Below are 20142 nucleotides of genomic sequence, written 5' to 3'. Positions count from 1 at the left end.
ATGAGAAAATAAATGGGTTTTGAAAAGCCCATAAAGAACAAGTTACTTACCTTCGGTAACGATGTATCAGGTAGAGACAGGATCTAGCTGCAGATTCCTTAACTTAGAATCTTCCCCAGGCCCTAGCCTGGACTAGGAAACTTTTCCCCTAGTGCGTTTAGGTGTTGGCAGAGGGCATCGCGTGACTCCGTATGACATCGTCTGTCGGCTATGAGGTCAACAGAGTCCATATAACTCCCCCGCCAATGTGCTGACATCAGTTTTGTTCCGTGGCTATATTCCATGCTCAAAACGTGGAGTCACAATAGAAAGTGGCAATAGAAACCGTGTGCTTCAAATAAAAGACATCCTTGTGTCAATTATCATCTAAATTGTAAGTCTGGGTGTAGATTTCCAATAGGAAATCTATGGAGACTACAGAGGAACTCACTTCGCAAAGCAGGGAGAATGGGAGGGTCGTTAAGGAATCTGCAGCTAGATCCGGTCTCTAACAGATGCATCGCCATCAAAGGTAACTTGTTCATCTGATAGAGACAGCTAGCAGCAGATTCCTTAACTTAGAATCAGCTACCAAAGCGTAAAAAAAACCATAAGAGGGGCTGCAAACTGAGACTCTCGAAAGTCTAAGTGTCATTAAACTGGTCAAGAACAGGAGTAAAATACTGGAGAAGAAGAAAAAAAAATGAGGCAGAATAATAACATTCTATGACATCTCAACCTGTGGAAGTAAGCACAGGTGAATAACACCATAAAACAGGAGAGCACAGAAAGAAGCTCGTCCATGTTAGAGCATGGAATAAACTCATCCAAGTTACCATGACAATCGTGTCACAAGCGACGTAACCACAATGGAAGCTCTTATCCAGAAGGAAAGCTGATTTAGTACTGGCGAGAAAGACTAAGTACTTGAAAAAATATCCATGAGGAAGAACGTCCACATTAGGAAAATAATTGGTATATAGAAAACTGTAAGAAAAGAGATACAAAAACGGTACTAACATGGGTAAAAATTCACCCATGACTGCACAAGTAAAATGTATGTTCATTACCCTTAAAAATGATGTTCTGAGAACAGAAGCGGTCTAGAAACAATTTGAAAAGGCCAACATACAGAAGAAGGTATATTAGCCTTAACATATTGCACTACCAAGGACTCCACAGAGGAGCCATCCATTAGGAATCCGGAACCATCAGGAACCATAAAAAAACATGGAATGAAGAAAGCCATGTAAACATGAGCAATCAGCGTTAAAGGCGAACAGCAGTACGTAAGATAAAGCCATTCACTCCTTTAAAGGAATGAAAACCAATGTACGAACAGTTCAGCAAGACTGTGGAAATGACCACAGCATTGTGATCATAAAGACAAACGTGGATAAGAAAGATTACACGTGATCGCGTGATGGTAGAAGCACTGAGCTAGTGGAAATACATTTATCCATTGCTAGACGTAGACTGCAATTGCAGGTTCCACGCTGATGGAACATAGAGTAGCATAACTGGCCATGGAGCAGAACCTCTCACAATGGAAAAGTATATCCCAATCAGACCTATATCTAAAAAGGTAAACATTATAGAGTATCTTGGGCAGAGAAAACAGGCAGTTGCCCCCCAATGAGGAGAACAAGACTAATCATTTGGCATATTAAATACTGTACCCCAGGAAAAGTAACAAAAGTAATAAAAACATTAAGATGTGTAAAATACACAACTACTGACATAGGAGGGAAGAAGCAACACCTATGTAGTACCAAGTATGGAAAATGTCACTTACCCAGTGTACATCTGTTCGTGGCATTAGTCGCTGCAGATTCACATGCTGTGCACAGTCCGCCATCTGGTGTTGGGCTCGGAGTGTTACAAGTTGTTTTTCTTCGAAGAAGTCTTTGAGTCACGAGACCGAGGGACTCCTCCCATTTCGACTCCATTGCGCATGGGCGTCGACTCCATCTTAGATTGTTTTGCCCGCAGAGGGTGAGGTAGGAGTTGTGTATGCTAGTAATAGTGCCCATGCAATGGAGTGAATACGTATGTACATTTTAAAGTTTTAAGTAATATATTTACAAATGTACAAATGTTTAAGATCTACTTCTAAACGGCTACAGGCTCCCGGGGAGGCGGGTGGGCGCATGTGAATCTGCAGCGACTAATGCCACGAACAGATGTACACTGGGTAAGTGACATTTTCCGTTCGATGGCATGTGTAGCTGCAGATACACATGCTGTGCATAGACTAGTAAGCAGTTATCTCCCCAAAAGCGGTGGTTCAGCCTGTAGGAGTTGAAGTAGTTTGAAATAATGTTCTTAATACAGCTTGACCTACTGTTGCTTGTTGTGCAGTTAGCACATCTACATAGTAGTGCTTGGTAAATGTATGAGGCGTAGACCATGTTGCTGCCTTACATATTTCGTTCATTGGAATATTTCCTAGAAAGGCCATGGTAGCACCTTTCTTTCCGGTTGAGTGTGCCTTTGGTGTAATAGGCAGTTTTCTTTTAGCTTTAAGATAGCAGGTTTGAATGCACTTAACTATCCATCTAGCAATGCCTTGTTTTGAAATTGGATTTCCTGTATGAGGTTTTTGAAAGGCGATAAATAGTTGTTTTGTCTTTCGAATTAGTTTTGTTTTGTCAATGTAGTACATTAGTGCTCTTTTGATGTCTAATGTATGTAGTGCTCTTTCGGCTACAGAATCTGGCTGTGGGAAGAACACTGGTAATTCTACCGTTTGATTTAAGTGGAACGGTGAGATTACTTTTGGTAAAAATTTAGGATTGGTCCGTAGAACAACTTTATTTTTGTGTATTTGAATAAATGGTTCTTGAATGGTAAATGCTTGAATTTCACTCACTCTTCTTAGAGATGTGATGGCAATTAAAAATGCAACTTTCCACGCCAAATATTGCATTTCACAAGAGTGCACGGGTTCAAAAGGTGGACCCATGAGTCGTGTTAGGACAATGTTGAGGTTCCATGAAGGAACTGGTGGTGTTCTTGGTGGTATAATTCTTTTTAGGCCTTCCATAAACGCCTTTATGACTGGTATCCTAAACAATGAAATTGAGTGCGTAATTTGTAGGTAAGCAGAGATTGCCGTAAGATGTATTTTAATGGAAGAGAAAGCTAGGTTAGATTTTTGCAAATGTAGTAAGTATCCTACTATTACTTTTGCAGATGCGTGTAAAGGTTGAATTTGATTATTATGGCAGTAATAAACAAATCTTTCCCACTTATTTGCATAGCAGTGTCTAGTGGTAGGTTTTCTAGCTTGTTTTATGACCTCCATACATTCCTGTGTGAGGTCTAAGTGCCCGAATTCTAGGATTTCAGGAGCCAAATTGCTAGATTCAACGATGCTGGATTTGGATGTCTGATCTGTTGTTTGTGTTGTGTTAACAGATCTGGTCTGTTGGGTAGTTTGACATGAGGTACTACTGAAAGGTCTAGTAGTGTTGTGTACCAAGGTTGCCTTGCCCATGTTGGTGCTATTAGTATGAGTTTGTTTTGATTCAACCTTTTTACTAGATATGGAAGGAGAGGGAGAGGGGGAAAAGCGTACGCAAATATCCCTGACCAGTTCATCCATAGAGCATTGCCTTGGGATTGATCTTGTGGGTACCTGGATGCGAAGTTTTGGCATTTTGAGTTTTCCTTTGTTGCAAATAGATCTATTTGAGGTGTTCCCCAAATTTGAAAGTAATTGTTTAGTATTTGGGGGTGAATTTCCCATTCGTGGGTTTGTTGGTGCTCTCGAGAGAGATTGTCTGCCAACTGGTTCTGAATCCCTGGAATAAACTGTGCTATTAGGCGAATGTGGTTGTGAATCGCCCAATGCCATATTTTTTGTGTTAGGAGGCACAACTGTGTCGAGTGTGTCCCTCCTGGTTTGTTTAGATAATACATTGTTTTCATGTTGTCTGTTTTGACAAGAATGTATTTTTGGGTTATTATGGGTTGAAAAGCTTTCAGCGCTAGAAATACTGCTAACAGTTCTAAGTGATTTATGTGAAACTGCCTCTGATGTATGTCCCATTGTCCTTGGATGCTGTGTTGATTGAGGTGTGCTCCCCACCCTGTCATGGAAGCATCCGTCGTTATGACGTATTGTGGCACTGGGTCTTGGAAAGGCCGCCCTTGGTTTAAATTTGTACTGTTCCACCATAGAAGCGAGATGTATGTTTGGCGGTCTATCAACACCAGATCTAGAAGTTGACCCTGTGCTTGTGACCATTGTGATGCTAGGCACTGTTGTAAGGGCCGCATGTGCAATCTTGCGTTTGGGACAATGGCTATGCATGAAGACATCATGCCTAGGAGTTTCATTACCATTTTGACTTGTATCTTTTGTGTTGGATACATGGCCTGTATTACCTTGTGAAATGTTTGAACCCTTTGTGGACTTGGAGTGGCAATCCCTTTTGCTGTGTTGATTGTCGCTCCTAAGTATTGCTGTGTCTGACACGGAAAAAGGTGTGACTTCGCGTAGTTGATGGAGAAACCTAGCCTGTGAAGGGTCTGTATGACATATTTTGTGTGCTGTGAACACTGTCTTAGTGTGTTGGTTTTGATTAACCAGTCGTCTAAGTATGGGAACACATGTATTTGCTGCCTTCTGATATGTGCAGCTACTACTGCCAGGCATTTTGTAAAAACTCTTGGCGCAGTTGTTATTCCGAATGGCAACACTTTGAATTGGTAATGTATTCCTTGGAATACGAACCTTAGGTATTTCCTGTTTGAAGGATGTATTGGTATATGGAAATACGCATCTTTTAGGTCTAATGTTGTCATGTAATCTTGCTGTTTGAGCAGTGGGATTACGTCTTGTAACGTGACCATGTGAAAGTGGTCTGATTTGATGTAGGTATTTAGTGTTCTGAGATCTAGTATTGGTCTCAGAGTTTTGTCCTTTTTGGGTATTAGAAAGTACAGTGAGTAAACTCCTGTGTTTTTTTGTAGATTTGGTACTAATTCTATTGCGTCCTTTTGTAGCAATGCTTGAACTTCTAGTCCTAGAAGATCTATATGTTGTTTTGACATAGTGTGTGTTTTCGGTGGGACGTTTGGAGGGAATTGGCGAAATTCTATGCAATAACCATGCTGGATAATTGCTAAGACCCAAGTGTCTGTTTTTATTTCCTCCCAAAGTTTGTAAAATTGGCTTAGTCTTCCCCCCACAGGTGTTATGTGATGGGGTTGTGTAACTTGTGAGTCACTGTTTATTTTGAGGACTTTTGGGGCCTTGGAATTTTCCTCGATTTCTTGGGAATTGGCCCCGTCTATATTGCCCCCGAAAACCTCCCCTTTGATATTGACCCTGGTAAGTAGGCCTTGTTTGTGAGGTTGTGGTTTCTGTGGGTTGACCTCGAAACCCTCCCCTAAAAGGTGTTTTTCGAAATGTGCCTCTGCTCTGCGGGGAGTAGAGTGCACCCATGGCTTTGGCTGTATCGGTGTCTTTTTTGAGTTTCTCAATGGCAGTGTCTACCTCCGGCCCAAACAATTGCTGTTCATTAAATGGCATATTGAACACAGCTTGTTGGATTTCCGGCTTGAACCCTGAAGTGCGCAGCCATGCGTGCCTTCGTATCGTGATTGCAGTGTTTATTGTCCTTGCAGCTGTATCTGCTGCATCCATGGAAGACCGTATCTGATTATTTGAGATACTTTGTCCCTCTTCTACCACCTGTTGCGCTCTTTTTTGGAACTCCTTGGGTAAGTGTTCGATGAAATGTTGCATTTCATCCCAATGAGCTCTGTCGTATCTTGCCAAAAGTGCTTGTGAATTGGCAATACGCCATTGATTTGCTGCTTGTGCTGCAACCCTTTTTCCCGCAGCATCAAATTTGCGGCTCTCTTTGTCTGGAGGTGGTGCGTCTCCTGAGGTATGAGAGTTGGCTCTCTTACGAGCTGCCCGACAACTACTGAGTCTGGTGTTAGTTGTGTCGTAATATAGATTGGATCTGTTGGCGGTGGCTTGTACTTTTTCTCCACCCTTGGAGTTATGGCTCTGCCTTTAACTGGATCCTGAAATATTTGTTTTGAAAGTCTTATCATTCCTGGGAGCATGGGAAGGCTTTGGTACTGGCTATGGGTGGAGGATAGGGTGTTAAACAGAAAGTCATCCTCAATTGGTTCAGAATGTAATGTGACGTAGTGAAATTCGGCTGCCCTTGCGACCACCTGTGTGTAGGATGTACTGTCCTCAGGTGGTGACGGTTTTGTAGGATAGGAGTCTGGGCTGTTGTCAGACACTGGAGCATCGTAAAGGTCCCATGCATCGGGATCATCCTGACTCATTGTAGTACGAGCTGGTGAGTGAATCAGTGGTGGAGTTGTTGCTGGTGATGCATGTATTGATGGTGGTGGAGACGGTGGTGGGGTTGTTTTCCTTGCCACTTTTGCCTGTGGTTGCTTGTCCTTTTGTTGAAAGGCAAGTTTCCTTTTTATTTTGATTGGGGGAAGAGTGGTTATCTTCCCTGTGTCCTCATGAATATGAAGCCTTCTTTGCGTGTAGTCCGGCTCTACAGCTTGAAGCTCCTCTCCAAATCTATGTAATTGGGAGGTTAATCCTTGTTCCTCTGTATAGGAACTAGTTTTCGGCTCCGAGGCTGGATGTTTCGGAACCGAAACCTTTTCGGAAGTCTTTTTAGGCTCTGAAGAAACCTTCTTTGTTTTCGGCGTGGTGTCTCGGTGCCGAAATTCTTCGGTGGCGCTGTCTCTGTGCCGAAGTTTCTCGGAGCCGCTGTCTCAGCTCCGAGGTTGCTGTGTGGCGGTATCTCGACCGGAGTCGGATGACTTCGACACCAGCATGCCCTTTTTCGGTGCCGTGGATCGGTCACCTAGTTTTCGGGTTAAGCCATGGCCTGTTGGCGGTGGCGTCCCCTGGGCTTTTGTGGACTTCTCGTGAGTCTTGATTTTCGACGTCTTACTCACGGTTTGTGGTGTTTCTTCGGTGTCGAGTTCTTCAGAATCCGACTCGCGGACGGAGAAAGCTTCTTCTTCCTCCTCGAAACGTTCTTGACCTGTTGGCGTGGACGCCATTTGTAGTCTCCTGGCTCTTCGGTCTCTCAGGGTCTTCCTCAACCGAAACGCTCGACAGGCTTCACAAGTATCCTCCTTGTGCTCGGGGGACAAGCACAAGTTACAGACCAGATGCTGATCCGTATACGGATACTTGTTATGGCATTTTGGGCAGAAGCGGAATGGGGTCCGTTCCATCAGCCTTGAAGTCGCACGTGGCCGGGCCGACCAGGCCCCGTCGGGGGATCGAAAAAACCCCGAAGGGCCACCGGAGCTCTTCAAAATTCGGTGTCGATTTGTTCCAACTAACCAGATACCGAACGCAAACAATACCGATGATTTTTTCCGAGATTCTAACTAACTTTCCGACCCGAAACACGGAGCGAAAAGGAACACGTCCGAACCCGATGGTGGAAAAAAAAAACATTCTAAGATGGAGTCGACGCCCATGCGCAATGGAGTCGAAATGGGAGGAGTCCCTCGGTCTCGTGACTCGAAAAGACTTCTTCGAAGAAAAACAACTTGTAACACTCCGAGCCCAACACCAGATGGCGGACTGTGCACAGCATGTGTATCTGCAGCTACACATGCCATCGAACATATGTATATATTCCATGTGCACACAAATGTGTGTGTATATGTAGGACACCTAGATGTGCATAGATGTGCATATGTTCGCCACTTTATGTGATCAACCTTTATTTTTAATAATACGAGGTAAGAAGGGGCTTGGTATTGAAGTAAAAACAGAAGTCAATATAGGATCAAACGATGTATTAGAAACAACCTCAATGTTGAAAACTATAAAACTGACTAAATCCTTAGGAAAAGAGTAAGTCCAAATTGGATGAATATATCAATAAACACACAAAGTGTGAAGGCAACTACAACAACAGAGTCATGTAAAATTAAAGCAATTGTACCTATATGAGGTATCCATATAAAACCTCATCAAATATGACAGATATAATATCCTCATAGAGAAGTACCACCCCTGAAAAGGGGCTAAATCCGTCCAAAACAAAGGAAGTATTGCATGTAAGTGCAACAAATTTAAAATAACTCCAAAGAGTTCAAAAACAAGAAGTCTACACAATAGACTAAGCAAAATTGATAGAGATACATCTCTATGAAGACGTATTATGGACTGAGTGAAGACAGGGAAAGAATAAGAATGTGCAAAAAACAGTGCAACATTATAGAAAGTCTACACTAAAGTGTAGAAAATGCGTACCCTGCAAGGAATACATGATAGAACCCTATAACACCAAAACAAGGAAGGTCTGACAATCCGAAAGAAGAGTGATATCACAAGAAAAATATAACCGTTCCTGCCAAAATGTTAAGCATAACAGTTAATCTATTTTACAGAATAGGGGACGTAGTACCTAATACTCTTAGTGGAATAAAAAACCCAAAGAGCTGGTAATATCCCCAGTTCCCTATAAGGGATACTAGTAAAATGGTATAAATGCAAACATTAGAAAAAACTAATTTTCCGCCCTAGGAGAAATGTGAACCCCCCCATCAAAGGTGAAACCAGGTATAATTGCTCTTTAGCATACTAGCATAGGACTTAATTACTCCACTTAGAGTATGATATATACCAGACAGGTAACAACTTAACATTTGCTTCACTCTGAAGACAAGCTTATGCTTATCACCTTACATCAGGTGCGCTATAAATGATAACATCTGTAGGAAAGTCCCTCTTTTTGGCATGATTACCACAACTTTTTGCCTGTTGTCAGGTTGCTTAGAGTGTTTTCACTGGGATCCTGGTAACTCTAAATTTGGTTACCTTAGTACCCTTTACACCCCACAATTGGCATACTGGTGTACCTCTGTAAGTCCCTATTATATGGTACTTAGGTACCCAGGGCATTGGTACACCAGGGGTCCCCCATGAGCTGCAGCATGTATTATGCCACCCGTGGAAGCCCAGGCAAACTGTGTCTGCAGGGCTGCCATTTGCAGCCTGCGTGAAAAAGTGCATTCACCCTTTCACCTCTGGTCACTACACCAGGTCACTGTAAGTCACTCCTATGGTAGGCCCTTACAGCCCCAAGGGCAGGGTGCAGGTCTCTGTGTTTGAGTGGGCACCCCTGCATGAGCAGAGGTGCCCCTACGAATTCCAGTTCAAATTCCAATTCCCTGGACTTGGTAAGTGCTGGGAAGCCATTTTAGCTATGTACTGGACACTATCTATGGTCCAGCTACATAATGGTAATTCCGAACCTAGGCATGTTTGGTATCAACACGTTGGACTCATAACCCAATACTGATGCCAGGATTGGTGGCATGATTCCATGCACTCTGCGGGCTCCTTAGAGGACCCCACCCCCCCAGAGTAGCTCCTACCAGGCTTCCAAGGTCTGCAAGCAGCCCACGCTGCTGCAAGCCCTCGAACAGGATTCTGCCATTCTGCTGCTTGACCAGCTCAAGCATGGTAAGACGAAACAAGGGATTTCCTGTGGGAGAGGGGCACAACCTTCTCTCCTTTGGAAATAGGTGTTACCAGGCTTGGGAGAGGTAATCGCCACATGGCTTGCTTTGAAGGGCACATTTGGTGCCCTCCTTGCATAATCCAGTTTGCACCAGTACAGGGCCCACCAGTCCCTGCTCTGGTGCGAAACTGCACAAAGGAAAAGGAAGGGACCACTCCTCTGTCCATCACCACTCCAGGGGAGGTGCCCAGAGCTCCTCCAGGTGGCCACTTGATTCTGCCATCTTGAAACCAAGATGGGTAGAGGTCCCTGGGAGCATCTGAGTGGTCAGATTAGGCAGATGACATCAGTTACCGCTTCTGATAGGTGGTCACCTTGTAAAGTGACCAAGCCCCTTTTTGGGCCATTTAGGGACTCCCTTGCAGATGGGTCCCCAGATTCAGCATGCAAGACTCCACAAGGACTCCTCTGCAACAAACTCTTCTGCATCTGGCCACCGGAACCACTGCTGGACTTTACAGGAACCGAACAAGACTCCAACACAGAGACAACCTCTCTTTGCAACATTCATCTGCAGAAACCTAAAGCAACTAAGTCCGGCTGCTGAGATCTGCTGTCCTTTGGACCTGTGAAGATTCTCCAACACAGGTGGTGGTTCTGAGGGGTCCTCTCTGCCTCCTGTCCAACTTGGGAGACGGTGAGCCCTTATCTCTTCCTCAAAGACAGAATCCCTGTGCACCGCAACTATTGCAGCACCCAAGGCTTGTGGACTCCTGTCACAAGGGATCTTTAGGCTCCAAGTAGCCCCCGCCCAAGCACTCTACCTCTGAAAGGCCAGTCTACTCTGCTGCTTCAGCAAAGTGGGACTCTTCAGGTGTGCTGCCTGGGCCTCACTGTGACTTACTGTGTCTGCTGACAGTGGGTTGTTCGTGGGGGCTTCCACTGCTTCTGTTGGTTCTCCTGTCATCAGCCCGACTCCCCACCAAGGGTCAAGTCCCCAGGACCTTGCTGGCCCTCTTCAGCTCTGCAAATATCCAACAGCTCCAGTTGCATTTGCTTGTGGGTGGTGGTCCTCCTGACGACTGACCCATCCGCAATCTGGCAACCATCAAGGGAAAGCTCCTAGGCAACTTCAGGGACTCCTCTGCAGCTCCTGGACTCCGCAGCTGGACTTAATCCACCACCGTCGACCCAGATCTTCACCCACAGAAGGGTGGGCATTGCCTCCTACCCCACCCCACCTTGACACTCCTGCGTGGACTGTACTCTGTCCCCTTCTTTTACAGGTCCTCTTCATTCGGAATCCACTGCTGGGTTTCAATGGCCTGGTCCTGTTCTTTTAAAATATTCCATTCTCGCATTCCACTATTTTAGTATATGGTTTGCCCTTCTCCTCCCCTATTGGGCTCTTGTTTTTTCTTGCTATTTCTAATGCTTTTATGCTAATTTCTAGTACTTACCACCAGTAAGTATAGGGGAGATTGCCTATAGTATTCTGGTTCAGTGTTCCTGTTCTTCACACTCCTCCTTGATAAGTCTTGGCTGCTCACCACAGCTACCCTTAGAGAGCCCTGGCTTCCAGGACACGAACACTTACTAGTAAGGGTTGCTTGGACCTGGTATGAGATGCCAACACCATAGGCGTCCACCACACACCAGGCCCGCCTCCTACAACCTCTAATTAAGCAACATTGACAAAACTTGAAGCAGATCATTACTTAACACAAAGTAATAATGATAAAGAAAGAAGCCTTAAGCATCAGGCATGAAAATGTCCATAGGGTGTCAGAGCATCACATTATTGCAATGACACATCCGGGAAACTCAGCACCTGGCAAGAAGGAACATCCACTAGACATTCCAATGAAACATAATGGGATAACTGAAAGCCTCACGGCCCTGCAGAAGCAAGACTGACGTGAGCAACACTGAAGAACAAGTAACAGCCCAGTAGTGATGAAAAAGCCTAAGGATGGAGAGAGGAAGAAAGTTAACTCATTGCTCCATCCCTACTGTCTCGAAAAAGTCTAGAGGCTGAATCAACCTGTGCACCAAACAAATGGGCACCATCAAATGGCAGGTCCAGTAATGTAGATTGGATTAGCAGTGAGACCCGGAGGTAAGTAACCATGCACAGAGACTGAGTGCAACTGAGAAAGCCATAGCTTGACTCACAAAGTCAGTGGAATCTATGCTGCAGCAAACTATTAATTTAACTCTATTCCACTCGTCCTGATTTACAGGAATAAGAGTACTCCTGACCTCATCTGGAAACAAGGGTAAACTGTTCACTAAAAAGACCCATAATGAATGAGAGAAATGTCCAAAAACACAAGACGTGTTTTCAGAATGTAGAGCAGAACTTGAAGGAAAAAGTATGCCTACCAGACATCTAAAGCCCTGGACTGTCCATCAAGAGGAGCACGGGGAAGGGACTCTATCAGGGAAACAGTAAAGCGGCCTGTGCCACAAAACTGTGAGTAATAGGACGTCTGAACAAACAAGGTGGATCACCCAGGGCAGAACGGTGCCTGTGGGATATATCCCGGTCAACAGGGGCACTGCAGCAGGCTTAGCCCAAGCACCCAACAAAACATAGTGCCTCACTATAAGGAAGCACTGGCTCCAGCCCGCTCTGGCTTTGATGCATTATATCAATTAAAGGATCGGAGTTCAATTCCTTTAAAGGAAGGGTTAGACCTAACACCTCCCCAATCCTCTTCAGCATGTCCACAAAAGAGGAACTTGCTTCTGTAGCAAATCCAGGAGGGGAAAAGAGGTCTGAGGCCGGAGAAGAATCCACGCCACAGGCAGTTGCCAGATCAGACAACCAGTTGTCCTCTCTAGGAGGCCCCAACTCCAGGACCACCTCTCCACCATCTCCTGCAGCAAGAACAACAGAAATTGAGTCTTGTGGAGGAGGACCGGTGTCATTCCAGACATTAACCCGCATCAAGAAGGCGATGCCTCGACATCGTCATCAACATCAGACAGAGAGGGGGAGTCAACTTAGATCGGAGTCAGCTGATCGAACATTGGCACTGAAGATAGGAACCCCAAAGGGCTGTGCACTGGTATCCCAGTAGTCGCATCAACAGACGCTGCAATCTTAATTGAAGCCGAGGGCAAACCCGCCGGCATGGGCACAATCAAGACACTGTGCACCTCCATGGGACCAACTAGTGTTCCCAAGGAAGGTGGCTAACCAAAGATGGCGTGCAGGGAAGAATAATATTTGCGCATCTGGTCTACCATCACCACACCTCCCGGAAAGATAGGAAGGTGGAAGGCAGACCCTGACCTCTTCTCCTTAGCGGAGGAATGATGGGAGTTCAAGTGCGGTGAGGTTGGTAAATGTAGAGGCCTCGACCATCTATGCGACTTACTTTTGGACACTGATAGAGATCGAAGGCCACAAGAGCGACTCCTCAAGTGGCTCTGCAAACGGACGTCAGACCGAGAAAGATTTCATGCGACAGGAAGACCGAGACGGCCATCAGCAAGTTACAGACAGTAGCCGCATTCCTGTGTCATGGTGCTCACCCAGGTACCACATGCACACCAAAGGGGGATCCATAGCAGACATCTGCCGTCCGCAGGACTCACAGGGTTTAAATCCCAAAGATATAAGCACACTGTTCAGAATACCATGAAAATGTGGAAGGAGGCCAAAACCTTGCCCCAAAAAACGGCTAGAACAACCGTTTCCGGACAGGAACTGACGTACGTGTCAGCAGGGGAGTTATATGGACTCAGTTATCGTCACATCCTGTGGACGACATTATTAGTGTCACACTACGCCCAGACATACTAGGGGGAAAAAAAGTTTCCGGATTCAGGCTGGCATCTATGGAAGATTCTAAGTTAAGGAATCTGCAGCTAGCTATCCATCAGAGAGATCTGAAAATAGGTTTCCAAGTGAAACTTATCAGAAGTAGAAGTAGAAAAGGAACCTCCAACTGGGATGTGAGTGGAGGGCTTCAAAGATCTGGATTGCCACAGTGTAACAGATTTGTTGGACAAAAGGAATAATACTCATTCAAAGATCAATGCTGGGGAACTTGATTTGAAGCTTAGAGTCAACAAATTCTAAGGGACAAGTGGTTCTACATACATTTCTTGCTCTATACAAGACTTGCTAAGAGTGAGCTCAACACTCCCTTGTCCGTAACATCTGTTCCTGGGGGAAGTTGCCTACTAACCTAATGGCCTCGGAATTACTCCTTGCTTGAGCAGCACTCTGTAGTTGCACCTTAATGGGGGGGTGGGCTAGGGGGAGGGGGTCTGTCCTCCAATTGTGTCTGGCCGCTGAAGGACTTGGAAATAGGGTTTTGACCTTTTTGCTCACAGTTTCTATTACTTGATTTTACCTGGGAAACCATCATAGCAGACTCAGGCATTTTAACCTTCAACATATCATTAGAACCCTACTCGACAAAGGATAAACAGCAGCTTTGATCCTCCTCGACCTCTTGACAGCCTTTAACATCATATCCCACCACATGCTGATCAAAAGACTCCAATCCACCACATAGCATTCCAAGATGGATCACCTCTTTCCTCACCAGAAGAACCCAGAAAATCTATCTCCCACCTTTTATCCCCGAACCCAAAGAGATCACCTGCGAGGTCCCCCAGGGCTCATCACTCAGCCCCATGCTCTTCAATGCATATATGACCCCTCTGGCCAACATCGTCAGATTCCCCCGGTCTCAACATAATTTCCTATGCAGACGACACCCAACTCATCCTCTCACTCAACGAGGACCCCTCCACCACCAGAACCAGCTTCCACAGACGCATGACAAGTGTCGCTGATTGGATGAACAACTGCCTGCATCTGAACACAGACAAGACAGAAGTACTGATCTTTGGCAACAGCAGCAACACATGGAACGACTCCTGGTGGCCATCAGACCTAGGACCCATAACCTCAGACCACACCAGAAACCTTGGCATCATCAATGACAACAAGCTCACCATGACATCATAGTTCAACATCGCCTCACGTTGTGCATGCTACGTAAGATCTTAGAATGGGTACCGCCACACATGAGACGCACCGTGACAGGCCCTCATCACCAGCCGACTGGACTATGGCAATGCTCTCTACATAGCAATCGGCACGTGCCTCATACAGAGACTTCAGACCATACAAAACGCTGCAGCCAGACTCCTCCTCTGTCTTCCCCGATGAACCTACATCACAACCTACCTCAGGCAACTCCACTGGCTCCCCGTACAGAAGCGATAGCAATTCAAACTGCTGACCCAAGCACACAAGGCTCTTTTACAACCAAAGACTTGCGTACATTAACCACCACCTGAACTTACACCAACCGTCGAGAAGACTATGCTCTGCCTTCCTTTCACTTGCCCATACTTCCTGCATCTACCGAAGCAGCAAAAACCTGAAATAGCCTCCCCACACAACTCCGAACCATCACCTCACCTCAGGAATTCCGAATGGCCCTCAAGACCTGGCAGTTCGAATAAGCCTCCGAGACCTGCAAGTGCCTGGATACCCTAACGGGTGGGTAGCAGCACTTTATAAATCCTGATTTATTGAATGAGAAGCAACAAACATAACGAGCCTGCTGCAGTGAACACAGTAGATAACATTGGTATACACCTGAGCAGGGTCATCAGCAACTATCTAGGAATGAGGAAGACCTCTGTTACTGTTTAGTCTGGAAGGAAATCAAAGGCTTGTCCACTTCAGCACAATGATTTTGTTACTTTTCAAAAAGGTCACACTTTCCTAATGCCATAACAACTAGGCTTCAAAAGAATTATTTGGGAGATTCTATAGGGTGGACCATGTGACCATACGAGGCCTGAGAAGGCTCTGCTGACCTAGGTACTGTACATGACTAGTATATGAAGACTGTGAGCTATGTCTTTGCTGTTCCACACTAAATTACAGTTCTCTACGTAGGTCTCTTTTTCACTGGATTGACTTCTATAAACTTCATGAGGCAGAGTTCTTGGTCCTCCCACATAATGGTAAAAGGTTCTTCTGCAGTGGGGATGGAAAGGGCACAACTCTAAGAGTACGTACAAATACATTTGATTGCAAACCTACGGATGGATTATAATGCTAATTACAAAGATATATTTATTTTTATTATATGCTTCAGTTTAATTATATATCTTGGGTATTTGATAACTGGCTGCGAAACACCAGTCAGAGCTAGAACACCTATAAATAAGAGAGTTAGTGAATAAAACAACTATTTTAATGTCATCTGCAGCATTAGTTCAATCCAGGTCAAGGAACTATGCTGAAAACTGGAAAATCTCACAAAAAGAACAAAAAAAATGTAAGTCACCTGTTAATTTTGGTCACAATACTGCAAACTAATTTGGTAAATGTGCAAATGATAAACAGTAGAATTAATGGATTGGTGGGGTCAATATAGTGTTGAATACCCAGCAATAGGGTGCTAGGCTGTTTCCTTTTGTTTCTGAACACAGATGGGAAAATTAAATTTTACAAACTTTAAAATTAATTGAGAAACAAAATAGAAACTCCCATTCCTCCATAAACTAACTGAAATAGAAATCACTCTGCCACTTGTGTTAATAATGAGAAGAAGCAAAACAAGTATACCATCCTTTGCATCACTATGATGTTTTCAAGACAATTCAAGGAAGCATTGTTTGGACTGTGGAAGAAATAGTTACTCATGACAGCTCTCTAACCTATCTTATGGTCAACAGCTGCTAGCAATGAGGAGGATTTTTCACCAGCCGGCAAGGGGGACATGACTAGAAAATAGACCTTCAATTACAGTGCACACTCGCAGTATCAATTACCAATTTTAACACGGATACCCTGGGGAAAAAAACAAAACTTTAGCATCCTCCTGGAAATCAGGTAAAAAGGCTGATGGGTACAGAAAGAAGCTTATATATTGCAGGCCCAGTCTAGAATAGTGACTTTAAATCCCAAAGAGGGTTTAACATGAGGTATAAATGTTATTACATCATATGTTAATAAGACAAAAAAAAGTGTGATATTTAAAATCTCTTTATTTACCTAGAACATTAAATGCTCCCTTTCTCTTGACAAAAAGATATCATACAGTTTGTACAAAATTCAGTATAAATAAAGTCAGTTTTATACAAATACCATACAAAATGTGTCGCCTTCGTTATAAATACTTACACCATGCAGGAGGAAAAGAAGCAAAAAATATATTTTTTGGTTGACAAACAACAAATGATTTATCTTTCAAATAAATAAATAAAATGATTGACTCAATCAGGTAAAATTATTTTTTCTCAACAAAAATATGGGTTCAAATAAATTAAAAAAAGTTACAGTAATACTGCCGATGGCTTAGTAAAAAAACAAAAAACAAAAGGACCCTTCAGTCATTACTGTTCCATTCAAAACATTTCTCAGCTTATGCCAGTTTTAATTATTAGTGTCTGTTAACGGAAGGAGGGCGTTCATGCAGCCGAGCCTTCAAAGGCGCCCAATCCTCCTGTAGGAATCTGTATGCACTGCTCGCGGCTCCGGCAGCAAGGCCTATGGAAAGAAGGCAAGTAGTACACTTCACCCGAGGTCAATGTATTATAAAGTCTACTGTTACACATGCATATGCACCAAACACAATTAGTAAAACTATTCACAAATTAGCACCTGCACAACACAAAGCTCACAGGCAAAGGACCTCAGAAGCAGAACAAATGTTACACATGCAGCAAAGTCAACAAATATTATAACAAAATAATACTCAAACAATCACATGCCAAAAGACATACCCTCCCCTTTATAATGCCTTACACAAAACAACTGCATACAGCTGCTGTTTTAAAATAGTTACTATAATCTACTAACCCTTCTGTGTTCGAGTAAGTAGATTCTTTAATAGTTGGCAAGAAGTCGCAAGTGCGCCTTCAAATAGTTCACTGGTAATATAATAAGCTGAAAGGCAACAGAAGGGATGCAAGCCCTTTAAAGCAGCATGGCTCGTGTAAATGCTTGTTTAGTCTTGTAAGCACTGAAGCAATGCTAGGCTTCTTACGGCAATAAGCTAACTTGTCTTGTAATGGTATGTGGGAGCCAGTGCTACTCGCATGAAATGAGAGAAATAGTTTGTAGTAGATCCCTAAATAAACAATACAGAAGTTATATATTACTTCCAATCTGGTCTGCCAAGATAGTTGCCAAATATACTACCAAAGAAATGTTTAGCTTTATACTTTTTCCTCCATCACATACTATAATATTAGAGTCTAAGGGGTCTTTTGACAGGTTAACTTACTCAAAAACACAGACAACACATGTAGACAACACAGAGGGCACACACTCTAAAGTCACACAAGTGAAGCACACTCAACAATAAATGTCAATTGGCTTGATATGCAAAGCAAGTAGACTTAAGTGGTGTGGTATGTGCTGAAGTGGTCCAGTTAATAGTAGTTAGTAGGTATAAAAGAGTCCATTTAGTGTCATCCATGGTTAATAAAAGAGTGCTATTTTGAGGGTGAACAGATTCATTTAGTATTTTCAGTTAAGAGTTTTTCAACAGTTTTGATATTTCTGCCTGTTATAGAAACACTGGCATTGGGAGGTAATCCACAAATTCGCTGCATCATCTCAGTGGATAAGGGAGTTTTTGAGCAATCACAAAGTCGAGGCTGTCAAACAGACACTGATTTTTTCACCAAAGGAGAAGGCTGGAAAAACTGGCATAACGAGAGAAACGATCAAAGGAGGTTCAAAGGCAAGAAATAAAATCACCATATTAGGAAAGACCATCATGCAAACGGAGTACCAAAAATGATCATACCTGTGGCGTGTTGCCATCAGAGGACCTGTTCTCAAGTTCCTCCTGAAGCTGTTGACTCCTCCTTTCTGACTGCAGCAATTGCTGTTGAAGCTGCAGGAACTGTTCCTTTGGCACCATGGTAGAGGCCTGCTGCTGGAGCTGCTGCAGTTCTCGGGACTGTTGGGATTGGCTAAGCGTCACACTGGAGCCGGAGTGTAGCACCTGCAGAATATGAAAAACGGCGTCATGCTTGCAGCTTCATATCACATATTCAACAATTCTACTTTGTACTGTGCCAAAGAACAGAGAATCTCCAAGGGATTGTGCTTCTAGCTATAACTAACCCCTGCTTTGATTAAGCACTTTTCAAATCCTCCACAGAGAACCGAATTCAAAAACAAAACCAGCTGTGATCACTGGCTTAGGGTTAAGGAAAATCAGTTTCCCTTTATCACTAACTGCACTGAAACGCTATGACTCCGTCCGTCAGGCCTAGATCGAAGGATCTCAAAGGGACATTAATCATGTTTCTGCTGAGCACAATTTCTATCTGATGCACCTGGGGAATTCCCAATATTAGGAAAGTAGTTTTGATGGGGCAAACTGCTTATAACCATATAAATGGGAACTCATAAAATTGAGAACCTTATGTGGGCATTTATTTTGCTAACCAGATTTTGAGAGAGCAGCGAGTTCCTGCACGGACCTTCTCAGCAAATGGCATGCACTGTAACCATAGTCCAACTAACAAACTCACTTATACTCTGCTCAAATTAACTCATAATAATACTAAAACTGTACTCATATCTCCCTATACTAATCCACCACTAATTCCTCTTGGGTTCCAGAGAAGCGTGCTACTTGCCGAAAAGCGCTTCAACGCCTAGTCAGGGGTAGTAAGCGCTATATAAGTACTATTACAATACAATATACATTACATGCATCTGTGGAATAATTAAAAGTTGATCCGCTAACGTTCTGCAGCCTAACTCCTCTCTTCTGAGCCATTCAGCTGCTACTTGCCAGCCATTAACTTGATGGTGCACCACATCGGTACAATGAGGGAAAGGGCCTGGTGTTCTGAAGCAGCTTTATTTGTATCAACTTATCTGTCCACTCTCCAATTAAGCATAACTTGGGGTTGGCCAGCATTGTATGAAATGCAGTGTCTCAATGACCCTTTGTTCACATGCCCAACTACCAAATCCTGTCTGTCATTCATGTTAGCATTGCATAATCTCATATTCCTTACAAAATGAAGGCACTGAAATGCTAATCCACTCTTTAGAGCGGGGACAACCCCCACCAGAGGCAACTTATAGAAATGCTCTGGGATAGTAATATTCCAAAGCTAGCACTAGTAAACCTATCCTTTTTAATCTGGTAGGGGTACTGGCACCCCTAACAAACATTTGTATAAAGAACTCACAACTGGCACGACCCAACATAGGCTTTTTGCGCTTCTGGAGGGAATCTGGCGATGGGAAGAGAACTTGGTCTATTCGGGGCAGATTCTGTAGGGAGCTAAGACCCAAAGGAGATGCCAAAGGCAACGAAAGTTACCCTTCAAATAAGCAAAAGCGCTAACTGGGTGATGAAAGGGAGTGGGAGAGTCACCAGGGAAAGACCAGTATGGTTAAGTTTCGAGCTAACAGCATGCTGTGGACTGTGGAAGGGTTTCAGAAATGGGACAGTATTAGCAGCAAGGAACCTTGAAGGCATTTGAACACCTTCAACAGGATTGTGACCAGCACAATTCAATGTTTTTATAGACCTCTTCAAATGAGACATACTTTGGGAGGAAGATTCAGAGGATGGCAGACAAACCAGCACAAAGACCTCAGGTAAACAGATTGCAGGTGATTAGGAGAGAAACTAAATGGATCTCGTTT

General features: G+C 43.9%; 1 protein-coding gene across 4 annotated transcripts in view; it reads right to left on the bottom strand.

Annotated features, from left to right (window-relative positions):
* Positions 1-20142, bottom strand: part of NIN (ninein) — a 326206-nt gene that overhangs the window by 38105 nt on the left and 267959 nt on the right. For 3 of the 4 annotated variants that reach the window (XM_069208677.1, XM_069208678.1, XM_069208680.1), the window contains one exon: positions 18272-18472. In XM_069208677.1, the coding sequence (XP_069064778.1) occupies positions 18272-18472 (201 nt within the window). Of the gene's footprint in view, positions 1-16484; positions 17005-18271; positions 18473-20142 lie in introns of those variants that run through there. The other variant, XM_069208679.1, reaches the window with a different exon arrangement.

The sequence above is a fragment of the Pleurodeles waltl genome, chromosome 9, assembly GCF_031143425.1.
Source record: "Pleurodeles waltl isolate 20211129_DDA chromosome 9, aPleWal1.hap1.20221129, whole genome shotgun sequence".
Classification (NCBI taxonomy): Eukaryota; Metazoa; Chordata; class Amphibia; order Caudata; family Salamandridae; genus Pleurodeles; species Pleurodeles waltl.
The sequence above is the reverse complement of the archived record's forward strand: the minus strand, read 5'-3'. Positions and strand labels throughout refer to the sequence as shown.